The following is a 23,299-nucleotide window of genomic DNA, read 5'->3' as shown; positions in this document are numbered from 1 at the left end:
TGGAATTAACAATTGAAGAGAGGACTGAAAAATGAGGACCCTGGATGACATACGATTGATAAGGTACGTAGCTGTAAGTAGGGCCTCACCCCAGAACTTCTTGGGAACAAGCATGGACACCCACATACCTCAAACAACTTCTAAAAGATGTTGATTCTTTTTCTCGATTACACCATTTTGTTGTGATGTATGAACACAAGAACTTTGATGAACAATCCCATGTTCCATAAGATACTGCTTCAATTCACCTTCAAAATATTCTTGAGCATTGTTCAATCTTTATATACTTATTGAATTGAGTCTGAATCATTTTGTGAAATAGTTTTATCTGTTTTGGAATTTCATCTTTGGTTTGGATTAAATAAGTTCAAGTAAATCTATTGTAGCCATCACAAATGAAATAAATAATGGTATCCTTGATCAACTATAATACGAGGTGGTCCTCATCCATCAGTGTGCACAATCGTAAAAGAGAAAGTAGATCTTTATTACTTGGATAAAAAGAAATTTTGCAATGCTTAGCTTACTGACAAACTTCACATTGAAGACTAGCAACAAATACTGACTTAAATAAATAAGGAAACATAACTCATAAAGATTGAAAAGATAAATGACCGAAGCGAAGATGCAACAACAAAAAAAACAGACTGATAGGACTGACTAAGACAACTACTCTAACTAACTGATTGAAGAGTTGTCGAAGGCGTTGAAGATGAATCTAAAATATAGAGACCATTTGTCATTCTTCCCCAAAGCTAAGTCCTTAAAAATACAACAATCATGTAAGAATTTGACTGATCAATTTAATGATTTCGTGAGGTTACTCATAGAAAAAAAAAAAGGTTAGTCGACATGTTTGGAACGTGAAGTACAAATGACAAAGACAAAGAATCATCAATTTTGATATCCCTTTTTCCTGAGACGGTGGAAAGAGGATGTAAACACCCCATTTTTGCACTTGCCCGATTAATCAACTCATCAACCCAATTATGACGGTTCCTAATGATGGATGAATATTCCAATATTTTTTATTTATTACTAGATATGTTTCAAAATTTTGGATGAGGTATTTCAAGCAATCAAAACTTTATAAACCATGCTACGCTAGGAAAATATAATCCAAAACCCAAAACCTAGAAATCATCATTCTTAGGACAAAAAGAAGTTTTACGAGAAAATCACTAACACATGATCAAATTATCAAAATACCCCTAACATCAAAACATCCCTAGAGCCTACTTTACACTTAGGAAAAATCATTTCCATCACATAAAACAAGTAAAACCAAATAAACTGTTTCGTCAATTTTCATTAAATTCTACAAAATTACGAAAACGCCCCTCATAGGGTTCATGATCATTTCACACCAAAAACCTATAAGTGACACAAGCCAATACTCCCATTGAATTCCTTATGAAAAATTGATTTCAAAACATTCCAAAACATCGAAAAACAACCTCTCAACCCAAAAGTCCTCTTTGAAGGCAAAATGATAATTTTCCAACCCTAAAAATTTAAATTTTCAAAATTAATAATTAAAATATTAATTAACGTAAAGTAAAATCTTAATAAATTGAATTAAAATTTTGAATAAATAAAATCAATCAATCAAACCCACGGGTCAAATTTTAAGTGGTGGTCCATTTATTTAAATAGGACCCACATGATATTTATAAAAGACCCCTCCATCTGGGGTCCCAAAGAATTAAAAATATAATTAGGAGGTTCTCCAAACAACTTAGAAATCTTCATTGTACGTAAGAATTAAAATCCTAATTAAACAACTTAAAGAGACCTAATCAAACTAACTCTTCAAAAAAGCTCTATAAAAAGGAGCCTCCACAACCTAAATTCGGAGGTAAAGAAAAATCCTAAGAAAGAGAGGTAAAAAACTCTCTCAAACCTTCCCAAAACCTTAAATTTAAGCCCCAAGTCTTTACCTAACACCTAAACCCCATTTTTTTACTCAAAAAACACCTAGAAATCCTTAAAACACACCCAAAACCTCAAAACACGTAGAAAAGCCAGAAAATATTCAGATCTAGGGGAGAACACCTCATTTCGAAAATTGGAAGTGAATCTACTGACTAAGACAAAAGCAGGAAGACTCACACAAGGAACACTATCTGTCAGTTCTGAAGGAATCGACTGTCGTAATCACCCAGGTAAAAAAAAAATAGGTATTGTTTTTGTTTTAATTTTTAAGTTGTTATTTTTGCAATGTAAATTTTTGGAAAAGTAGATACCGATGTTCGTCGGGCAGGATTGGTACCTAACACCTTCCAATCCCGTAAAGTAATCCCCCGGACCCATTCTTTTTATAGATCAATACTTTTTTATGTATTTTCAGTCATGTTTCGATTTCTAGACCGTAAAACTAGGTGGCGACTCCCAAAACACAAAAAATGGATCTGCACACGTGAATCGAAGGCGCTTTCAAAGGACCATTTGCAATTTTTACCTTGTCTTTATCAGATGGCAATTGGTAGGAATTAAACAAGGAAAAGACATATCAGTCATGTGGTTTGAGGCTCCGGAGTCAATAATCCAAGAGGGATGAGAAGAAAGGAAATTGGCACTGTGTGCAGAAGAAGGTATACCTGACTGGGCGAAAATAGAGGAACTCATCTATCCACCAAGCCTTGTAAGGAGGTTTCTCAAACGCTTTATTTTTTCTTGGGTAGTTGATAACTCAGTAAAAGAATTAGAACCAATGGAATTGGGTTGTGGCTGGTCTTGTACAACAACATGAGCATAAGGCTTGAATTGAGATTGCTACAATGTTCCCTTGTTGAACTTAACAACTCTGCCAATTAGATCCCAACATGTATTTTTGGTGTGTCGAGTTCTACACAATGATCATAACGGAGATTATCTTTCTCATCACTCCCTTTGCTACTCTGTTTAGCTCCTCATTTATTATCTTTACCAGCCACATAAAAGAGAAGAGTTGTGGGAGGTGATTTAGAGAGAGGTTGCATCACAGAGATTTGGCTTTCCTTGCTCTACATAAGAGAATATACGTATTTTATATGAGGAATGGAGTCACGACCTAATATCTAAACCCGAACAAACTCATAGGTTGGGTGCAATCTTGTTAAAAATTGGAAGACTCGATTTTGGTTGATCAATATGCGAAACTCCTCAACATCCTCGTCATTCATCCATTTAATCACTTGATAATGATTCAACTGTTCTCATAACGCCTGAAGAGTGGAATAATATGTGGTTAGGTTTTTTTTCCCTAACAAAAATTGGTCACTTCATGGTGAAGGTGATACACATGAGCAACATTTTTCTTCCTAGAATATGTTCTAATAACATTTTCCCATACTTGATTAGTTGTATCTAGGAATAAATAGTTCCAACTAAATTAGGGTTGCATGAAATTTAAAAAAGCCATGACATCATTGTTAGATTTTCCTGTTTCCAACGATCATATGTGGGATCTACCTCTTTGGGCTTCGCAATACGATCAGTAAAATAACCTAACTTTCCTCATTCATCGATATACATCAAAACGGACTGTGATCACTCTAGGAAATTAGTACCATCAAGTTTTACTGTCGTAATCTGAGCTCCAAGATTATCTTCGTAGCCCATCACTAAAGGAATTGACATTAGTGCACCAATGTTGAACTCACTTCTGACGGAACTACTTTCAGACAACATATTCAACACAAATAAGGGCTAAATGGGTGTTGGAACTGATTTAGGTCAGCAAAATAGACGTAAAAATTAAAAAAAATTAAAAAAAAAAAAGGTTGGACGGTAAAACTATGAAGGATTTTTTGTTGCCGACTCCTCAACTCTTCTTCGAATCCAACAAAACCACTTCTGATGTTTAGAGAAATTTGAAACCGATCAGATCCATCAAACAAAACATCTCCTCCCCCCATCGCCAAAAAACTAATAATAAATAATTAAATAAAAATTAGGCAATCAAGATCTCCGAAAGTTATATATATACTAAAAATCAAGTAAAACACTTTCAAGAACTCATCCAAAATGCTTTAAAACAATACTAAAAAGCACTTGTATGGATGACGTCCGCGCTCGTAAAAAAAACTCAAGGCGAATCGATCCATGTTCCTTTCCACCCATACATGCATTTGATGACATCAGCAATCGTACGGATGATGCCAGTGCTCATAGAAAAAATTTCGAAAAAAGGGCTAAATCAGCCCCTCACTATTTATATATTAACTTCTTAAAATAAAATAAAACTCCTTGTAACAACTAAATATTTGGTTAGAACCTCTCTAACACAAACATAATGCAACACTTATGTATTTCCACGGATGAGGATTCATATTTGGGGATGACAAGCTTGGGCTTGGCAATATAGCGTAAATGGATATTACTCATTACCTAAGAGTAATATTGTGAGAGAATAACATTAGGATTTTCTCGTTCGAATGAGAAAATCATTTTTGTAGGGAATTAGGGTTGGGGAATATTATATTTTCCATTGAAAATATCCTTCAATTGGCGTATATTTTCACCAAACAGAACTTTCATAAATTATATACCATCATGTGGTGGTGGTGGCGATGGTGATAATGAGGATTTGGATTCCAATTAGGTTTAACCATCTTGTTTCATCAGGAACAGAGGAGGCCAGGACGGCAGCAAGCTTATATTCTGCTATCGCCACACCAACTTTTGCTAACACCAGCCCAACTGTACACAATTCGTTGCTGATTTACAACAACAACAACAAAAAAAAAAAGAATTGGTGTGGCATTAGCAAAAGTGGGTGTGGCAATAACAACTCTCTTTTTTTTAATTATATAATAATTAGAACACCGTTCACTGTTCTTCCACTGTCACAAGATTCCCTAAACTTTACCAAAAATTAGGAAAAATTTGAGGAATAAGGTATTTTTGCCTGAATTAATTAATCAATGATTGATAGAATTGATCACAAAGTCATGAAATCAAAATACAAATAAATTTATGATAAACTAAATCAAGCCCTAACATCTGCATCTCTCAATCTCTCAAAACCCTAACCATGCAACACACTTGTTTCATTTTTATAATCCCAATTTTTTCGGAAACTTTTCCAAACTGACCCTAATTGTATTGGGCTTGCACACCTGTTGAAAAGCAGGGTTTCATCATAATTTCCAAATTTTATGAGCACAAAGTTACTTTGAAAGAGTGAAATTTAAAATAATTCAGTTTAATCGGGTCCATCAGTAGTACCAACCATTGTTTCAAAAGGCAAATTAACGGTCCACATTGCACAGATCATCATAATCAGATGCAACTGCAGACATTTGGTCTCTTCACGGTCGGTCAAAAGAGATCCAAATAAAATGCTGACCCTACAAAAGACTTTGAAAGCTTAACAAAGTTCAATACCAAGAAAAGACTTCGAGAAGTGCTCCTCAAACTATAATTCACTACCACCATCAGCTGTTTTCCCTCCGACTGATGTTTTCCCATTAACTGCAACAAGCTCAGTATCAAAAATAAGAGTGGCTCCACCTGCGATTGAAAATGGCACAAGGTGATGAAGTCTGTATTGATTAAGAAAACAAGCACCTAATTTAGATTGATGGGTGGGTTATGCCTTCTTTATCTTAGTTCTTCCATTTTTAATATAAACTGTTATGTAATGTGTCAATATATATAGGAATGCTAGCGTCCAAGACCTCATGGGGAGGTTAGCATTCTCTACCATATTCACTTTCTAATAATACTCTTGCCTATTTTGACTTTTAGGCCTTGCTTGGTACGAAGCAAATCATTTGCAAATGCAAATGATTTGTTAGAATCTAATTTACAAATACTTGGTTACAGTGTGAAATTCTTTTGCATTGCAAATTATTTGCATGAATTTCATAAATTTCATGTCCTTTTCATAGAATCTTATGTCCTCTTCATAAATTTCAACAAATAGTTAGCAGTTCAAAAAGTACTGCAAATCTTTTGCATTTGTAAATGACTTGCATGGTACCAAGCAATGCCTTAGTAAAAAAAAAAACAAGGGTATGTTGATATTTAACATAATAAATGCTTGTTGGCATGGATTGCCAAAGCATTTGCTACAAATAAGGCATTTAAGTCAAATAGATTAAAATGCCGTTGGCATTTATTACGTAAACAAGCATTTATTATGTAAAATACTAAGATAACCTCATCTTTGCACTAAAAGACACAAATGGGTAGGGGTATTATTGGAAAGTGAATATGGTGGAGAAAGCTAACGACCCCATGAGGTCTAGGACGTTAGCATTCCCCAATAAAAAATTATCTTCCTTCTAAATGGTGTACAAGAGATTTTCTAATATGGATGATTAAAAAAAAAAAAAAAAAGATCTTCAACTTTGTAGCAATAATACAACACAGTATGTCGCTTGATTTTTCAAAAAAGGTGTTTTTTTTCCTGAAGATGCATGCTTTTAGTCATCTACAGAGAGATGATGCGGTATTACTATAGAGCCTATCAAATATTTCCTCTCCAGTTGGTATGTAGAACCCCAATCTTGCCACAACTTCAAACCCAGAATAAAAAAGACTTACCTGGGATAGTAGGTGGAGATCCCTGCGCCCCATAACCAAGTTTTGCAGGAATCTTCAGCTTTCTCTTCTCCCCCACACACATGCCCAAGATACCTTGGTCCCATCCTGCAAAGAAGTTTAAGTTGCCAATCCATCATTTTATAATCCAAGCTTTCATTATGATATTTATACAGGACTCAATTACAATATGAACGTCATAAGGCATTATGACATTCACTTCTACTAAAATTATGTTCAGCTTGATAAGTCAAAAAGTATATTCTTTGACAAAATGGAAATATGATTACACAATAAGTTAACCCTTCGTTATATAATTATTTTTTATTTATTTTTTTCGATTAGGGAGGCTTCGTTCTGCTTGGAACCCTCCATACAAGAAAATGGAATCAATATGTGATGTGTTCTTTGGATGAAATTTGCATTGCATCAAGATACAAAACCCGTTTCCTACTTTTTTATGAAGGCATCTCAATTGGATGAAATTAGCATCGCATCATGGTGTCAGAGACCTTTATACAGAAGCATGAGATATGTCAGAGACATTTATGGTCGGACGTCCTGATATTAACAGTGTCCTACGCCTTATGCATAAGGATCAAAAGGCAGAGCTGTATTGGGCCAGCAGATCGATCAAAATACAATTACATAGAAGGGATCTAATATGAGCATCCTCTCCCACCCAATCTTCATAATTCACCAAAGTCCAAGCCGGTAGGAGATGTTAAATATTTCAACTTGCACCTAATGGTAAGCAAAACTTCTAGTGCCGTGGCCCATTGTAGCTCGTATTGTTTAGTTTATAGGATGTAGTTTGAAAAACCATGGACTCGGAAGCTTTCAACCTGTAGACGTATGTTCTTGTGGTGTTTCCCTTTCGTTTGTCAACTCTAGGATCACTGCTGCATTCTATTTATTTACAATACAAAGAAGGTGGTCCAGTGTACCAAAGTATTAATCAATGATTCATTAATGCTCACCTTTAATTACTTGACCACTTCCGAGCTCAAACTCAATAGGGTCACCCCTTTCAAAACTGGAATCGAAAACAGTTCCATCTGTAAGTGTTCCCTGCCATGTCCAGTAGCATTAGTTAAAAAATGAAAATAATTCATTAACGTAGTAAAAATGGAAACATGAACTTCTAATCAAGTCCATTGAAAAGAACCAAAAATCTCCAAATTTACTATTTGCGGGTTATATGTTGATAAAATGGTTTGAGTGCAACTTAACTCAATGTAAATTTTGAACATGCTGAAGAAATTAAACCCATTGCCATTGTAACAAAATAACTCAAAAATCAGGCGAAGATGCAATTCACTATGATTTACTTACTATACCTAATTGTCCATTTGAGTAAGACAGTGAGAAAAAAACATGCATTTTATAAGTCTGACCAATTCAGAAGAGTGACTACTCTTGACATTTGTAACAGGTAAATATGAGATGATTTTAATCGAGTATGGAAGGAAACACTTCAAGTGAGAAGGATTTCTAGATGAAGTCTTTTTGAAAAACTTCAACGTAAAAGAGTTCTAATACTTCTATTGTTTAAAATGATCTACCTTGATACATTAATTAGAAGATTAATAGCTGTAATATTCATATTAACACAAAAAACAATGCAAAACAAAAGCATCTGCCAAACAAATCATATTTCACAGATTTTATGAAGCTGCCTTATGCCCTCATAAAAGAACAAACCTATAGCTTTATAACTAGAGTGAGTCCGAACCTATAGTACTACATTAGAAAAGAGATGCACATTCATAGGAACACAAGCAAAAAATAATACCCTAATACTCCTCTCTATGGTTTGATAAATCTTAGTAGCATTCAACATATTGGCAAGCTGGTGGAACGAAATGTAGCGTAGGAAAAAGTACAATACAGTGATACACTGAAAAACCATGGTACACTTGATATGCAAAGATACATCTCACTGTGAAAACAATACTCAGCATCATCAAAGCTTTATCCCAAATTTTGGGTCTGAATGAACGATATCTTGTTCAATTTTGTGTAAAGCCATGTCTTGGTAAATCCAAATATGTTCATATTTGGATCCACTATCTCAATCCACATTCCTTTTTGTCTTCCTCTTAGTCTTTAGAACCTTCAACTTACATACTTCTTCTAACTGGGGCAGTAGCCGACCTTCCTTGAACATAACCAAACCATTTCAATCAACTTTACTTTAGTTTATTACCTATTGGGGTTATTCCTACATTTTCATGAATGCGTACATTTCCAGTTTCATTTTTTTCGGTTTTTCCACTCATCCATCTTTGCTATGTTCAATCTATAAACATGTCTCTTCATTACCCAACATTCAGCACCATAAAGCATAGTTGGTCTCACATCAGTCTCACAAAACATTCCTCTTAGTTTGATTGGGATGCGCTGTCTCATAGCACTCCAAAACACACATCCAGTATAACTATCCAGCTCGAATTCTATGCACAACCACCTTTACAATCTGTCCATACGGAATAGAACCAAGGTTATAAAAATGGCCACTTCAAGATATTTCTTGGCCATCAATTATTACTAGTCCTTCCTCTCTATGGTTTTATTACTGAAGTTGTAATCCAAATACTCTTATCTTGGTTCTACTTATTTTTAAGCCCATGGACTCCAAAGCAGCTCTCTAGAGTTTCATTTTTACCATTCACTCCCTCTTCACTCTCATCAAGCTAACACAACATCATCTGCAAATAACATACACCAAAGGGGTTCTTGAATATGACCAGTTACTTCATAACTAGAGCAAACATATACAGACTTAAAGACGATCTCTAGTGTAAACCAATTGTAACTAAGAAACTCATTTTCTTATTCACCATTTGTTCTTTTTTTTTTTTTCTTTTTTTTCTTTTTTGATAAGTTGAAATATTATTAAAAAGAGAGAAAAAGGCGGGGTCAAGAAGACCCCAAATACAACTTAACAAAGAAGCGAGAAAAAGGAGCCCCCTTAGGCCGCCTCTAAGTTACAAATAACCTCCCACCTTACAACAAAATCCTCAAAAAAGATCCTTTTAAACACCTTAAAAACTTTCTAATAAGATGAGATCATGAATATGTTGTTCTTTCCCTCGAAAATTCTACTATTTCTTTTCTTCCAAATCCCCCAACAAATGGCAAAAGGAAGCAAGCTCCACGAAATACTCTTAGAAGCTTTGAAAGAAAACCCCTACCATTTGTTCTCACACTAATTGCAATTATATATGTCCTTAATTATGTCAATACATCCACTTGGGACTTCTTTCTTACCCCTTCCCCAATACCCAGCAATTAACTCTCTGTGTCCTATTTTCCATTATTTTATTAAGTAAAAAAAGATTGCCTAAATGGTTGATCTCTCTGGCATAAAACAAAATCGGTTCTTTGATATCTTTGTTTTTTCTCTTAGTATTTGTTATAAGACTCCTTAACATAATTTCATAGAGCATCTTAAGGTTGATGCCCCTATAGGTAGTGCAGTTATTTGTCCCCTTTGTTATTGTATATATATATATATATATATATATATATATATATAGATATAGATAGGTACTACAATACTTTTTCTTCAGTCACCCGACATCATTTTAGTCTTCATAATTGATATTGAACAACTTGGTGACCTAGAACACTGCAATACTTCATCCTACCTATCTTCATCTTTGCTAGCAATGCTCACACTCTCAATTCCCTATTTCTATTTAAGTACATGTGCCCTCGAGGTCATGTAGGAACAAGGTTCAAATTTAGCTGTCTGTTAGGATCTCTCAACTGCATGTATCATTGCACTTCCATTTGACACCTATCATAATGATAAACAGCTCGTCTCGTTGTGACCTTCTCTAGGATTCTCAAAACTTCTGTTGCTCCATCCCGTCTCCTATATGTTTCCACCTAGTCTTAAGTCTCTTGTGTAGTCTTCATTAATAATTTCTATCCTTGCCACCTTTCCTTAATCTCTTCATCTCCTTTTCTTCAGGCCAAATATTCAAGATACTGCTTAATCGCCTTCTATGAATAATTTACTAAGAAACACTGAAAAGATAAAGGCCATCTTATACAGTAGAAACATACCCATCAAGCTTAATTGCTAATATGTCAGTTTTGTCATATTTTCTTATAAATAAACATTTATGAGCAAACAAAAGACTTATTAGAACAAAATGGTCAAAAAGACCTACCCAAGGGAGCAACAAAAATAGAAGAATCGACTACTACTTTACAACGAGAACTATTCGATAAATTGGATCAATGAATATAAGAACTTTGACATTGAGGATAACGTCCAATTTTATTTTTAATATACAACAGTTAATTATTAGCCCTAATTCCTAAATAGATGTTGTAAAATTAACTTATCAAAAAAATTGTTGTAAAATTGAATTTGCACAATATAAGAAGGTTATTGAACTAAAAAAGCATAAAAGTAAGACCAGTGACATACCATATCTTGTTATTTCTGTTATTATGGCATCCATTCAGAAATTTAAAAAATTGAAACTGCATTATCACTTACTCGATAGTGTACTTTGATTTTATCACCTTTATGAGCCTGAATGTCACATGATCCTGGTTTATACTGCAGGAAGAAAAGAAAGATGAGAAGCATACCTAATTGCATGATGCATGGCAATAGAAAAAAAGTATAATGTCATCTTGAACTGATGTTTTCAAACGTTGAGATGTGAAGCAAAATAGTCCAAACCGTACAGCTTAAGCATCAAAGTGTAGGGCGTAAGTCTTACAAGGACGCCTGTATAAATGAAATTGTTCCATACTTCCATTTCATTTGCGGAAAAAGAATGCTATTTACCTTGCTTAAAATTGAAGCTTTTAAGATACTAAAACCTGCCACCACTTTTTTCACATAAAGTGCACACCTGGGACCCGAGGTACTATAAAAGGGGTAGAAATCACGAGGCAAGTTCATTTTTCAAACCCACAATGAATGAGTCATATGACTCACGAGTTTTTATGCTTTGTAAAATAAGGTATGGGGTATTGATGCAGGACATGGATTTTATAGGCTGGATTTGGAGTGATCCAAATTTAGCGGGTTTGGATTGGAGTAGATCGGAAGAAAAATATGGGTCGGATATGGGTTGATGTCCCTAACCCGAGTCGGATCCGGATTAAATACGGATTCATCCCTACATCCGCCTAGATTCGAATGATATACTTAATATGATAAATATTTATATCAATAATTAAAGTTAATTATTTGTAATATATATATATATATATATATATATATGGGTTGGGTTATTACGACCCCCTTTGCGACACACCATTTTGTCTTATATGGGCAAAAATGTTTGGAATGGGCTGATTTTTTGTCAGGATGATCTCTATGGTGAGGAGATCATCCTTGCCAAAAATCAGCTCATTATGAAACTTCTAGCCCCATGTTTACAAGTTAAAAAATTTTAGACCGTCCAATTTTTGTAAATCAATTTTGATGGGGTTAGAAGTTTTGGAATGGGATGATTTTTTGCCAAGATGATTCCCTCATCACAGAGATCATCCTCACAAAAAATCAGCCCATTCCAAACATTTTTGCCCATATAAGACAAAATGGTGTGTCGCAAAGGGGGTCGTAATAACGCCATCCTATATATATATAATCAAATTGAATCGACTGAATCATAGCCGATCTTAGCAAAATGCAAGGGTTGAAGTTTTTTTACAACTCTTAGGTTGAATTCCTAGATAAACCAAACAACTCCACTGATTACAACTCCAACCAACTCCAACTCCGATTAACTCCCACTTCCAAACACACCTTAAGTTACCAACTACCAAGCAAACTAGTACGTCAACACAACTAATACATAAGATAAATGAAAAAAAAAATGTAACTGCATATATTGAAGTAATTTGATTCCCTTCATCTTTATCGTTATAAGAAGATAAGGCTGAGTACGTGTTTGTTGACGCCAAAATTTGGAAGACAAAAAATGCCCCCAACTTTACATCAAAGCTATTATTATCAAGTTCATCTTTGTCAAAATGAATAAAATTACAACCCCACAACCCTATAACTACATTTGTTAGTTTTTACTTTTTTAAAATAATAGAAATATCCTTTTATTATGTTATCTTTCAAATAGCCTTAGTTAATACTTTAAATTACAACAAAGACCTTTATAATATATAAAATGATAAAAGATGGAAATATAAGATTATCTATTTAAAAATTAAAAAATGATTTTTTGAAGAAATTTTAATCATTCATAAATCCTAAAGTTTGCAATTTCTGTATGTTTGCACATGCCACCTACTAATCTTTTTAATCTATGACACCTCACAAATTAGTTAAAAATTTGAGACACCATTTATATTTAAAATTGTGTAACTGCCCTTTAAAACCGCGATTTTTGAAACCCGTTTTTAGCGGGTAAGGCCTAGGCGCTTAGATGGTCTAGGCGGGCAAAGCGGGGCATAGGCGCAACTTTTGACAACAGAGGGTTTTTTTTTTTATAGGTAGAGATAAAATCATTCATGAGAAAAAACGAAGGTCGAGTAAACCATCCGAAAGAAAACATTACAAACCTAACAAAGGGCAGCTACAGCCAAAAAAGTTGGAAAAAAACACTGGAGCTACCCCATACTTACATTGCACACCCTCTCCCATCTAACAAGGAAATCTTCAAAAAAAAATGCCCCTAAATTCCTTAAACCTTTTACATCAAAAAAATAACAAAGCTAACACCTCCAAAACTAACTTGTGCTCATCCCTAGCTTTACTAGCAAACACCCGATTGTTCCTTTCCTTCCAAATCAGCCAGCACAATGCAAATGGAAGTAAATCCCATAACAACCGCTTTGCCTTTGTAAGATATTTACCCAACTCCATCCAAATATTCATCAATACTTTCACCGAGTTAGGCCACCACCCCACCACCCCAAACAAATTTAGATAATGGCTCCAAATCTTGTAACCATAACGGCAATGTAAGAACAAATGCCCGTCTGCTTGACAAAGACTACAAAAACTTGTTAAAAGTAGAAACCTTTATTTCTTAACAAATTGATGGTCGACAATCTTTTAAGCGTAACGAGCCACATAAACACTGAAACCTTTGAAGGGATGTTTGTTCTCCAAACCACAGGACATGGAAAGCTAAGATCGCCAACTTAGGCTCCCAAAGAATGAAAAGACTACACCGTAAAATTTCCATCTTTAGATCCATCCCACAATCGTCTATTTTCCATATTTAGATCAAGTTGTGCCGCCTATAAACATTCTGTAAAACTCGCCAAACTTTCAAGCTCCCAATCATTAAAAGAACGTCTGAACCCATAGTCCCAACTAATCTCTTCCCCCTCTCTATGAATAAAAAAAGAGATGAATTCTCCTTTTTTTGAGGAAAGCTCGTGTAACTCCGAGAATGAAAGGTTCAAAGCCCAATCTCCACACCACCAATCCTCCCAAAACATCACTCTATCCCCCTTCCTTGCTTTAAATTTAACCTTCTTTCGAAACATTGGAAGTCTCCTCATAATGCCTTTCCATACTCCACACCCATACGCCTCTTTAATGTCGCCTCTTTCCCACCCACTATTAGGAGCCCCAAACTTGTCCCTTATTACCCTTCTCCACAAGCTATCACTCTCACTCCCAAATCTCCATGAACACGTGCCTAGAAGAGCCGAGTTCATAGAGCCAAAAAATTTTATGCCCAGACCTCCATATCTCTTTGTCATGCACACTTTCTTCCAACACACCGGTGCAATTTCCTACTACCATTTATGTCATGCCAAAAGAAGTTCCTACATAACCTATCAAGTTTACGCTCCACAAATTTCGGTAAGGAAAAAAGAGAGAAAATGGCTTGGGATTGCAGATAACGTGCTTTTGATGAAAGTCAACTTGCCGCCTTTGGAGAGATACCTTGCTTTCCACATGCTTAATTTCTTCCCAATCTTTTCTAGAATCGGATCCCAAATTTCCTTACTATTATACCTCGAACCCAAGGGGAGGCCTAAATATGTAGAAGGTAAACTTCCAACCTAAAATATGATGGAGGCCACCAACATCTCAACCCCTATCGAAGTCCTCACACCGAAAATTGTACTCTTCCTGAAATTAACCGGAATGCCCGATATAGCCTCAAAGCAACCGAGAATATCATTCATAAAGTGCACCTAATCTAGAAAAATAAGTGTCATCTACGACTTGAAAATGTGAAATGGAGATACCTTCCAAACTCGCCTTGAACCCAAAAATTTGCCCAAGCTCCGAAGCTTTGGCAAGTATACGACCCAAAGCCTCCACAACGATAACGAAGAGAAAAGGCGATAACGGGTCACCTTAACGAAATCCCCTCGAACTCCAAAAAAAGTCGGAGGGGGATCCATTCACTAAAATCGAGAACGTGGACGTCGTGATGCATTTCATAATCCAAATAACCCATCTATTGTTGAACCCTATCATTCTCATCAAGTACTTAAGAAAATTATAATTCACATGATCATATGCCTTTTGAAGATCCACTTTCAAACTAAATCGGGTAACTTTGTCTTCCTTCTGTAATCGATACATTCGTTAGCTATAAGAACCCCATCTAATATTTGTTTACCATGCACAAAGGCTCCTTGAGTCGCTCTGATGATGGTGGGAATCACTTTTCTAAGTCTCCCAACAAGCACCTTAGAAATGATCTTATAAACCGAATCTTCTAGACTAATTGGTCTTAAATCCGATATTTCCTCCATACCCGATTTCTTCGGAATAAGAGCCACAAACGTGCAATTGAACCCAATATCTAGGAACCTTTCTTCATAGAAGTCTATCAAAACCACAATCAAATCCCCTTTCACAACCTCCCAATTGTTTTTGAAGAAAGCCATCGAAAACCCATCCGGACCCGGTGCCTTGTCACCATCCATACCCAAGATAGCCACCAACATTTCTTCATCAAACAGACGCTCCAACCTCTAGCTCTCACTAGAGATTGAGTCAAAAGATAGATTATTTAAACAAGGTCTATCAATATACTGCTTGGTATACAACTCTTTGTAGTAATTCACTATGCCTTCCGCCACCTCCTTTTCCCCCTCTCTCTACTCCCCTTCAAACTTAAGACGAGTAATCAAATTTGTACGACTATGATAATTTTCCATTTTGTGAAATAATTTAGTATTGCCATCTTCTTTCAACCACTTAATTCTTGACTTTTGCCTTCAGCTAATCTCTTCCAACTCTGCCACCTTTTGAAATTTCTCTTTAAGATTTACCCGTCTACACCTCTCCTCCTCATTTAAACCACTGGCTTCTTCCTTTTGATCAATGAGCTCCAACTCCTTAAGTAACTCCTTATTAACATCTAAGTTGCCAAATGTAACCGCATTCCAACCTTTTAGTTCTTCCTTGACCAACTTCAACTTCAATATGAACACTGAACCAGGTCTACCCTCAAATTGATGTTCATTCCACCAAGATACTATTAAGTCCTTGAAATTAGGATGAAACAAGCACATGTTCTCGAACCTAAAAGGGATTGGACGATGCCTAGTTACACTCGCTGTCAAAAAGATCGGAGCATGGTCCGATACCGGGTTCAAAGCTTTCTCTTGAACCACTCTACTGAAATTGTCCTCCCAACAAAGAGTTACTAAAAATCTGTCCAGACTGCTTAATACTAAGTTTACTTGTTGATTAGACCATGTGAAACCTCCTCCACATAATGGAATATCTACTAATTCATTCCGACCCACAAAAGACTCAAAAAATCTCATTCTCGAAGTAATCCTAGCTCCCCCACTCTTTTCGAAAGAGAAACAAATGACATTAAAATCCCCTCCCAAGCACCACGGCCGATCCCAACGAGCTCTGACATCATCCAACTCATTCCAAAAATGCAATCTTTCCACGTCGAGATTCAAACCATACACACCTGTAAACAACCACTTGAAATCCTCACCAACTAAATTACACAGCACCAATACAGAAAAAGCACCTATAAGATCATCCTCAACTTCTAAAACCGATTTATTCCACATAACTAACACCCTAGTCGAAACACCCTAAGAAGGCAACAAAGACCAACCAATCTGATTCACACCCAAAATCTCACTAATATCCCACCCTAAGACAGAATTAAGTTTAGTTTCTTGTAAACAAATTAAATGAGGCTTATTAATTTGAATAAAAACCTCGATAGAAACTCTTTTTAAACTGATGTTCAACCCCCAAACATTCCAAGATAGGATTTTTATCGACATTAAGAACCTGTCTGGCTCTAAATTTAGATTTAATCGAAAAATTAGCCTCTGATCTCTAAAGGTCTCCCTCTGAAATCTAAGCTTCTTACATATATCTTTCGTGACTGCATCCAGCAATGGCTTCGTAATGCGCAAGCTTGCCATCTTGCTAGTGGATTTACAGCAATGGGCCATCTGCCAACAACATTTTGCATGTGCACTTGCGCCTCTTTTCCAATTCTAACAGCAACCTCCAAGATCATAAGAGTCTCTTCCTTCTCATTCTTGAGCGACATCCCAACCGTGAGACTTGCCTCCAACAAATTCACTAACAATTCTTCCGACAGCACGGCATTTCCCCCAAGGGCCTCAATAGCCTGGTAGCCCAAATTTGTGATGACCATGGTTTGACCGACATCTCTGAGATTCTCCTCTCCATCTAACAATCGCGCTTCTACCTCGTTCAGACCTTTCAAACGAAACATATCTATGTTACCCTAAATCATATGAACTTCCTCAAAGGATCTCAACCCAAGAAGATCCCCCCAATATGAGAAACACCACTACTAACCTACTGTCATGCCCAAAACACACTGGAATAAGATCTTGCCAGGTCGAATAGCCTCTATGATAAAAACCATTCCCCTTGTACCCATAGGGACACCTTTGTTGTTGATTTCTATAGGGGCTACGACCCCCAAATCCTTAGTTGAGACACAACTTCTGAAAGTCTCTACGAGCTGCTGCTGCTGCTCCACAACCTGTCTCACTGAGTATTGGGCTGCTATAATAAAAATCATTATGCAAACTGATTGTTGGGTTGCATCTTGGGCCTCCAATACACACCCAGGACTAATTGTTGCACTTAGACAGCCCACGGCGTATTGGGCTGATGTATTAAAGTCCAACCCGCAAACAAATTGTTGGGTTGTATCTTAGGCCTCCAAAACACCCCAAGACTAACAATTACACTTAACCAGCCCTCCATAAATGGTTCCTGGACCTTACTACTAAATGGGCTTAAAAAATTCTAGCCTTGGCCCATCTAATTTATAAATTTAAAGGATCTAAATCCAGATCCGTAACTGAGTTGTCAGTCCAGCCCACCTCAAAAGGCCTATCCAAAGAGTCCACCACAAAGAAACAACTGTCCTCCACTACAATCACACCCACTGACCTTTTGTCCGCATATGTTGCAAACATCTACTCAGCATTAAGTTTATCTGTCGAATTTTCTACATTCTCATCTGCTTGATTTGACAAGTCGCGGACTTGCCGCACACTTAACTCACCCTCTACACAATTTTCCACTGTAAGATCAATAAAACTTGCCAACGAAACAAACTCAATGTTGCCACCTAGCGCTGTGGCAAAACTTGCATTCAAACAATCAAAACCCTCTCCTTGACTTGCTATCTCCAGACCCAAAACTCTAACTACAGGTTCATCGCCCCAGTCTCCTGATTACCAGTGTTCTCATCCTCCTCCAACATGCATTCCTCACCCAACCGAGGCCTCTTCCTCAGCCTCCTCGACCACTATTGACACCTCTACCAAGTTTAGGATTTTTTCTGGAACTCTTGTTCTTCCTCCACTCTCTTCTTCTCCGTCATTTGCACCCCGATTTGCCTCATGAACTCTAAATTCAAGCTCCCTTCCCTCCTTATCCATTGAATTGATGCCGATCGTGTTTCTTTGCAACTTCTAGCAGCCCACTCATTTGGTTTGCAATCTTAGTAAATACTAATTTTTCCCAAAGATAAAACGGAAGACTTGAAATCTCCACCCAACATCCTTCCTCCTGCCGACCGTTTTCCAACTTATTGATTCTAGAAAACCATTGTTTAAGAACAATGTTCATACTGTCGACTACCACTGATCCAAGAGAGCAAATCTTTTTGTTGTCGATATCGGAGTTCAGTCTAAGCACTATCTTGTTGTTGCTCCAATATGAAATCCGACACCCTTGCGGAACCTACAGAGCCTCTTTCACTAAGTTCCAGTCTACCAAACTGCTTTTTGATTCACAGATTACCGCCCATCACCATTCTCCGTAAGCCGATGCATCAACAGAAGTTATCCCAAAGCTTTTTCAAAAAAAATGGGTTTAATTTGAAGCATGTGCTAATAGCTTTTTTTTATCAGTGAAGCATGCGATGATAGCCTATTCTTTGAAAAACTATTTTTTCGACGATTTTTAGTTCGTGTTTAAAATGTTAGTTTATTTTTTATTTATTTGACGATTTTAGTCTAAACTCTAAATCATAAGTGACTTTAAGTTCTATTTTTAAGGAAATAAATCAATAGTTTAATTATAGTCTAAATCAAATTAGAAAGATAGAAAATCTATTTTTCTTGTTATTCAAGGCAACACAACAATAGTGTCTTGTAATCGAGGATTCATTACTGACACATTTGCGAAGACCCAAATATTATCGGGAAGCCCTGGAAATCCTCTTTCTTCAAAAAAAAAAAGTTTATGTATCAAAGTCAACTAGCAATGAAGAAATGTTTTGCTTGATTTTTGTGCTCATAAAGCATCATTAAGCAACATTGTAATGTTTGAATTTTGTTATTTCTTATAAATCTATTGTAGGGTACGAAACACCAAGGTGCAATTAGTATAGTCTGGCTACCATTAAAGGTTTGTTAAACCTTGTATTGAATTTACTCGCTTTATTGAGTTGTTAAGTTCATATAATTGTAGTATAGTAATAGGTGTTTCGACCATCGTTAAGTCTTAGAATTCGTGCGAAGCACCAAATGCAATATTCAATTACAACATTCCTCGTGTAATTTTGTAGAGAATCAAGAAAGCGTGGAGAATTGAAAAGAGCAAACCGAAGTAAAATGTATTTAAGTAAGAAGTAAAATGAATATATACACATATGACCAAGCAATAAATATATGGAAAGAATTATGTATACATGGTATGTAATGACGAATGTTTTGTACATCTCAATTAAAAATTTTCCATGATAATGTATTTTTTAAAAACGATGTCAATAATAAGAGCACGTTGTTTCAAAATTGTGTGATAATGCATGTTAAAATTCCATAATCATACATATATTGTCATGACGAGATGAGTAGGTTAGGATGTAGGTCCCTGGGTGTAAGACCAAAAATCCCTAGAGGAAGGTCCTACATATGGAAACGGAGAGTGATTAAGTTGTTGGAAAAATCAATGATGATGGTTGTGGCCTAGATAGTGAGAAAGTTGGCCACCATTGCATGCATGTCATTATCTTATGTTGAATTTGAATATCTGAGAAATTACATGATTATATAGTTTTTTTTATTTGTATGTATGTACACAATCTTTCTTGCGAGCTTTAGCTCATCGACTTTGTCTTATAAAAAGTTCACACAGATGTTAGATGGTAGAGATCAAAAATTCACTAAATGATTCAATTGATTATTAATTGTCTAGTTATTTTATCACATTAGACTTTAAGGTTGGATTTGAATGTAACAAGTAACCTGTACCTTGATAAATGTTATCACATTTTAATAAGTTGATGAAGTTCGGATCAATAATTTTCGTAATGATGACCATTATTGTATTTTAATTTTTTTTTAAACCCTACTTTAGTTAGTTACCCTTAATTCATCTGGCACCCTTAAATTAGGATCTTGGACCAGGTAATGGGTCAAGCTTATAAGCATAAACCACATCAGGTAGGAAGACATTTAAAGTCTAGGCTATAAGAGTAAACCAAACCCTATGGTACGATACGTTTTAAAGTCGTGTGGGCTTCGACCCAAAGTGGACAATAGCGTAATGTTGTGTGCCTGGGATATTATAAATGATATCAAAGCCGGTAACGACTCTTCCTGTTTGGTGGGGAGGTTGTCACGGCCCCATCGGTGCACTATTGAATGGACATGGAAAGAATCTGCAAAGACCACATGAGGTCGAAGTGAAGTCATCGCGTTGTAGGGTGGAATAGCAGGGAGGAGTGGGATTAGTCCCACATCGGGTAGGAGAACATTCAAAACCTGGGTTATAAGGGCAAATCAGGCCTTACTTAGTACGATGTGTTTTAAAGTTGTGCGGGCTTTGGCCCAAAGGGGACAATATCACATTGTTGTGGGCTTGGGGTGGTACACATATGACCATTTCGTCTCTTGTCAATTGGAAATTAGCAGGCCTTCTGACAGCAACGAGCCATCTCGTGTGGAAACAATTGACCCAATAGCTTGATCTGGGCCGGCACCATCTGAGCTCTCAACTAATCCATCTTCTGGCCACCGATCAAAGGAAGCAATGAAAGGCTGGATCTCCATGTTCTGTTCCCAACAGGAGCTAACCTGCTAGCGGCATCAAAAGCATGCATAAATTGGCTGGCCAGGCCAGTAGGCCTGAACTCCTGGACTCGTCTTCTCCTTCCCCAGTTCCCGTGCCACCTAATGGGTTCAAGCTGCCTGAACCCACCCACCTATTTATGCATCTGGCTAGCCGCACAAAGGGCAACTCCAGCTAATAAGCCTCCTTCGCCGCTTCGTTCCAAACTCAGCCACTCGATTACATTGACCCTTCATTCCAACAAACTCAACTACAAAGTCCCCTTCATTCCAATGGTTGTATTCGAGTCCCCTCTTCCTAAGGGAGTCTAGGGCCTGGGCCAAACAAGGAGGAACAAGTGGGTAGTTCTTGGCGCTTCATTTGGTGGTCTTGTTCATTGAGTTAGCATTTCTCTGGTCCATTAGGTTGAAGACACATGATATTGGGAAGGCTATCGATAGGGGGAGGTGGAATTCTAGATTGATTGATAACACGGGTGGGATAGATGGAACGATTCTAGTGGTGGGAGAACTGAAAGGTGGTGCCCCAAAAAGAGAGTTTCGGGTAAATGTGTTCTCTAGTAGACTTGGTCATAAATTATGATTTTGAAGCTATATAACACATTTTCAAGATTTTTACTTTTGGCAAAATCATCATGGTTCAGTCAACATTTTCAACTCAACGAGATTGGTGAATCCAAACTAGGATTGGCTGGTTCAAATTGTCGGTGGTTATCAAACCGATCCCAAACCCAACTATCATTAGTTTACATAGGTTACTAAATTAATTATCTAGATCTAATTAGAGACAAACAATGGTTAGGATTAGATTTTACATTCTCGTTGTTTATGTACAAGAGATTGAATAACTTTCTTTCAATGTTGAAACTTTATATGACCTAAATGAGCTTTTTTATATCTTCTCCTACTCAAGGCTATGGAAAACTCTCGTTGTTAGGTTGGATTGTATCATAGACTACTTGAATTATCATTATTCTCCACTACATTGTCCTGAGAGATCTACAAATATGATCGGTAATTACGGATTCACATTTTTCTTGTTCATCAATTACTTATCAAAATTAAAAGAGTACAAGCAAGAAACTTTGGAGGAAAAAAAAAACTATAACTTAATCAAATCATACAGAATTTTTTTTGAAGTTGAAATCAACATTTAGCATCAAATTTAACCTCATCATTAACATCTTCCACAGGAAATCGTAAATATAAATAAAGAGTGATTAATCCATACAACATAAAGCAGATGTAATATACCTTGACACCGATTTGTAACTCGGTAACATCTCCGGTTTTCTTTGCTGAAACTGAGAATAAAAGAACTAAATTAAATAAAATTTAAAATAAAAATAAAATTACAGCGACAACAATTGCATCCAACTAGACCACCAAAATGCTTTTCGATCAACAATTTCCCTATCACTAGAAAATCGAAAGAACCGTGAATCTTACTGTCCACGTCGTCGGATCTACCTCGGGAATCATATTGAAGGTCCATCCAACGGTTTGGATCAAAGAGACAATGTACTCCTAGGTAGGAAATCATTTTTTCCAGATCGAAACACTCTGAAACTTAAAAAACCGATCCGATCTAAAATCTCTCTCGCTTTGTTTTTTTTTTTTTTTTCTCCAAAGAGAGAGAGAGATGATTTACCTGTTGTTGAGAGAAACAAAAGAGTGAACATTAAAGCGGCCATCAATGAACTACACATCTTCGTTCCTCCTCTCCTTCCTTTCCCTGAATCAGTCGTACTTGCGATGGATCGCTCGCAGGGGTTTATGTGATATATATATTTATATTATCTAGGTTTGTTAAGTATTTGAAGGAGGCCGTCTGACTAATTTGGATAAAGGAAAACATAGATCCTTTTCTCGATATACGTGTTTATATACTCGAGGAAAATCGATGGTTCTTTGCACACACAGTACTACCTTGGGTGATATTTTTGAGTCGTTGTAGCAAAATTCTTTGAATAGCGATGATGGGGAACTTCTAACTCTGACGAGGAGGTAAAAATAAATAGTAATTTGTTGGACAGCTTTTAGATTTTAGCGTTGTTTGATATTTTTGTCTCTATCTTTGTGGGACGCTTATGTTTTACTCATGTGGTGGGGATGTTTATGTTTGAATTAGTATCGAATAAGTTTTAGTAGATTTTGCTTATTGTTGTTAAATTATGGTATTTTGATTATTTATAAATCTAAATTTTGATATTTTTTTTAATTTTTTTTAAAATAAAAATGATAGATTTAT

At 36.2% G+C, this 23,299-nt stretch overlaps 1 protein-coding gene across 1 annotated transcript; it reads right to left on the bottom strand.

The window, feature by feature from the left end:
* Positions 1-5,153: 5,153 nt before the first annotated feature.
* On the bottom strand, positions 5,154-22,860 carry FKBP15-1 (FK506-binding protein 15 kD-1). Its single transcript, XM_086451816.1, has 6 exons — positions 22,700-22,860; positions 22,303-22,352; positions 11,051-11,113; positions 7,512-7,602; positions 6,535-6,639; positions 5,154-5,496 (listed from the first exon to the last, which is right to left on the bottom strand). Exons 1-6 carry the CDS (start codon positions 22,755-22,757, stop codon positions 5,402-5,404), a joined length of 462 nt encoding a protein of 153 aa, XP_086307942.1. The 5' UTR covers positions 22,758-22,860; the 3' UTR covers positions 5,154-5,401.
* Between the last annotated feature and the right edge of the window lie 439 nt (positions 22,861-23,299).

The sequence above is a fragment of the Akebia trifoliata genome, chromosome 8 (genome assembly GCF_017979445.1).
Source record: "Akebia trifoliata isolate Shusen 1 chromosome 8, ASM1797944v1, whole genome shotgun sequence".
Lineage (NCBI taxonomy): Eukaryota > Viridiplantae > Streptophyta > Magnoliopsida > Ranunculales > Lardizabalaceae > Akebia > Akebia trifoliata.
This window is presented reverse-complemented; position numbering and strand designations above follow the sequence as displayed.

What these genes read in the sequence shown, in the direction of transcription:
- FKBP15-1 (XM_086451816.1), bottom strand. Translation starts at nt 22,757, where the DNA reads ATGTGTAGTTCATTGATGGCCGCTTTAATGTTCACTCTTTTGTTTCTC. An exon ending in TTTGTTTCTCTCAACAACAG is followed by an intron (nt 22,353 to 22,699) that starts GTAAATCATCTC and finishes TTTTATTCTCAG; the next exon opens with TTTCAGCAAAGAAAACCGGA. An exon ending in AAGTGGTCAAGTAATTAAAG is followed by an intron (nt 6,640 to 7,511) that starts GTGAGCATTAAT and finishes ACTTCTTTGCAG; the next exon opens with GATGGGACCAAGGTATCTTG.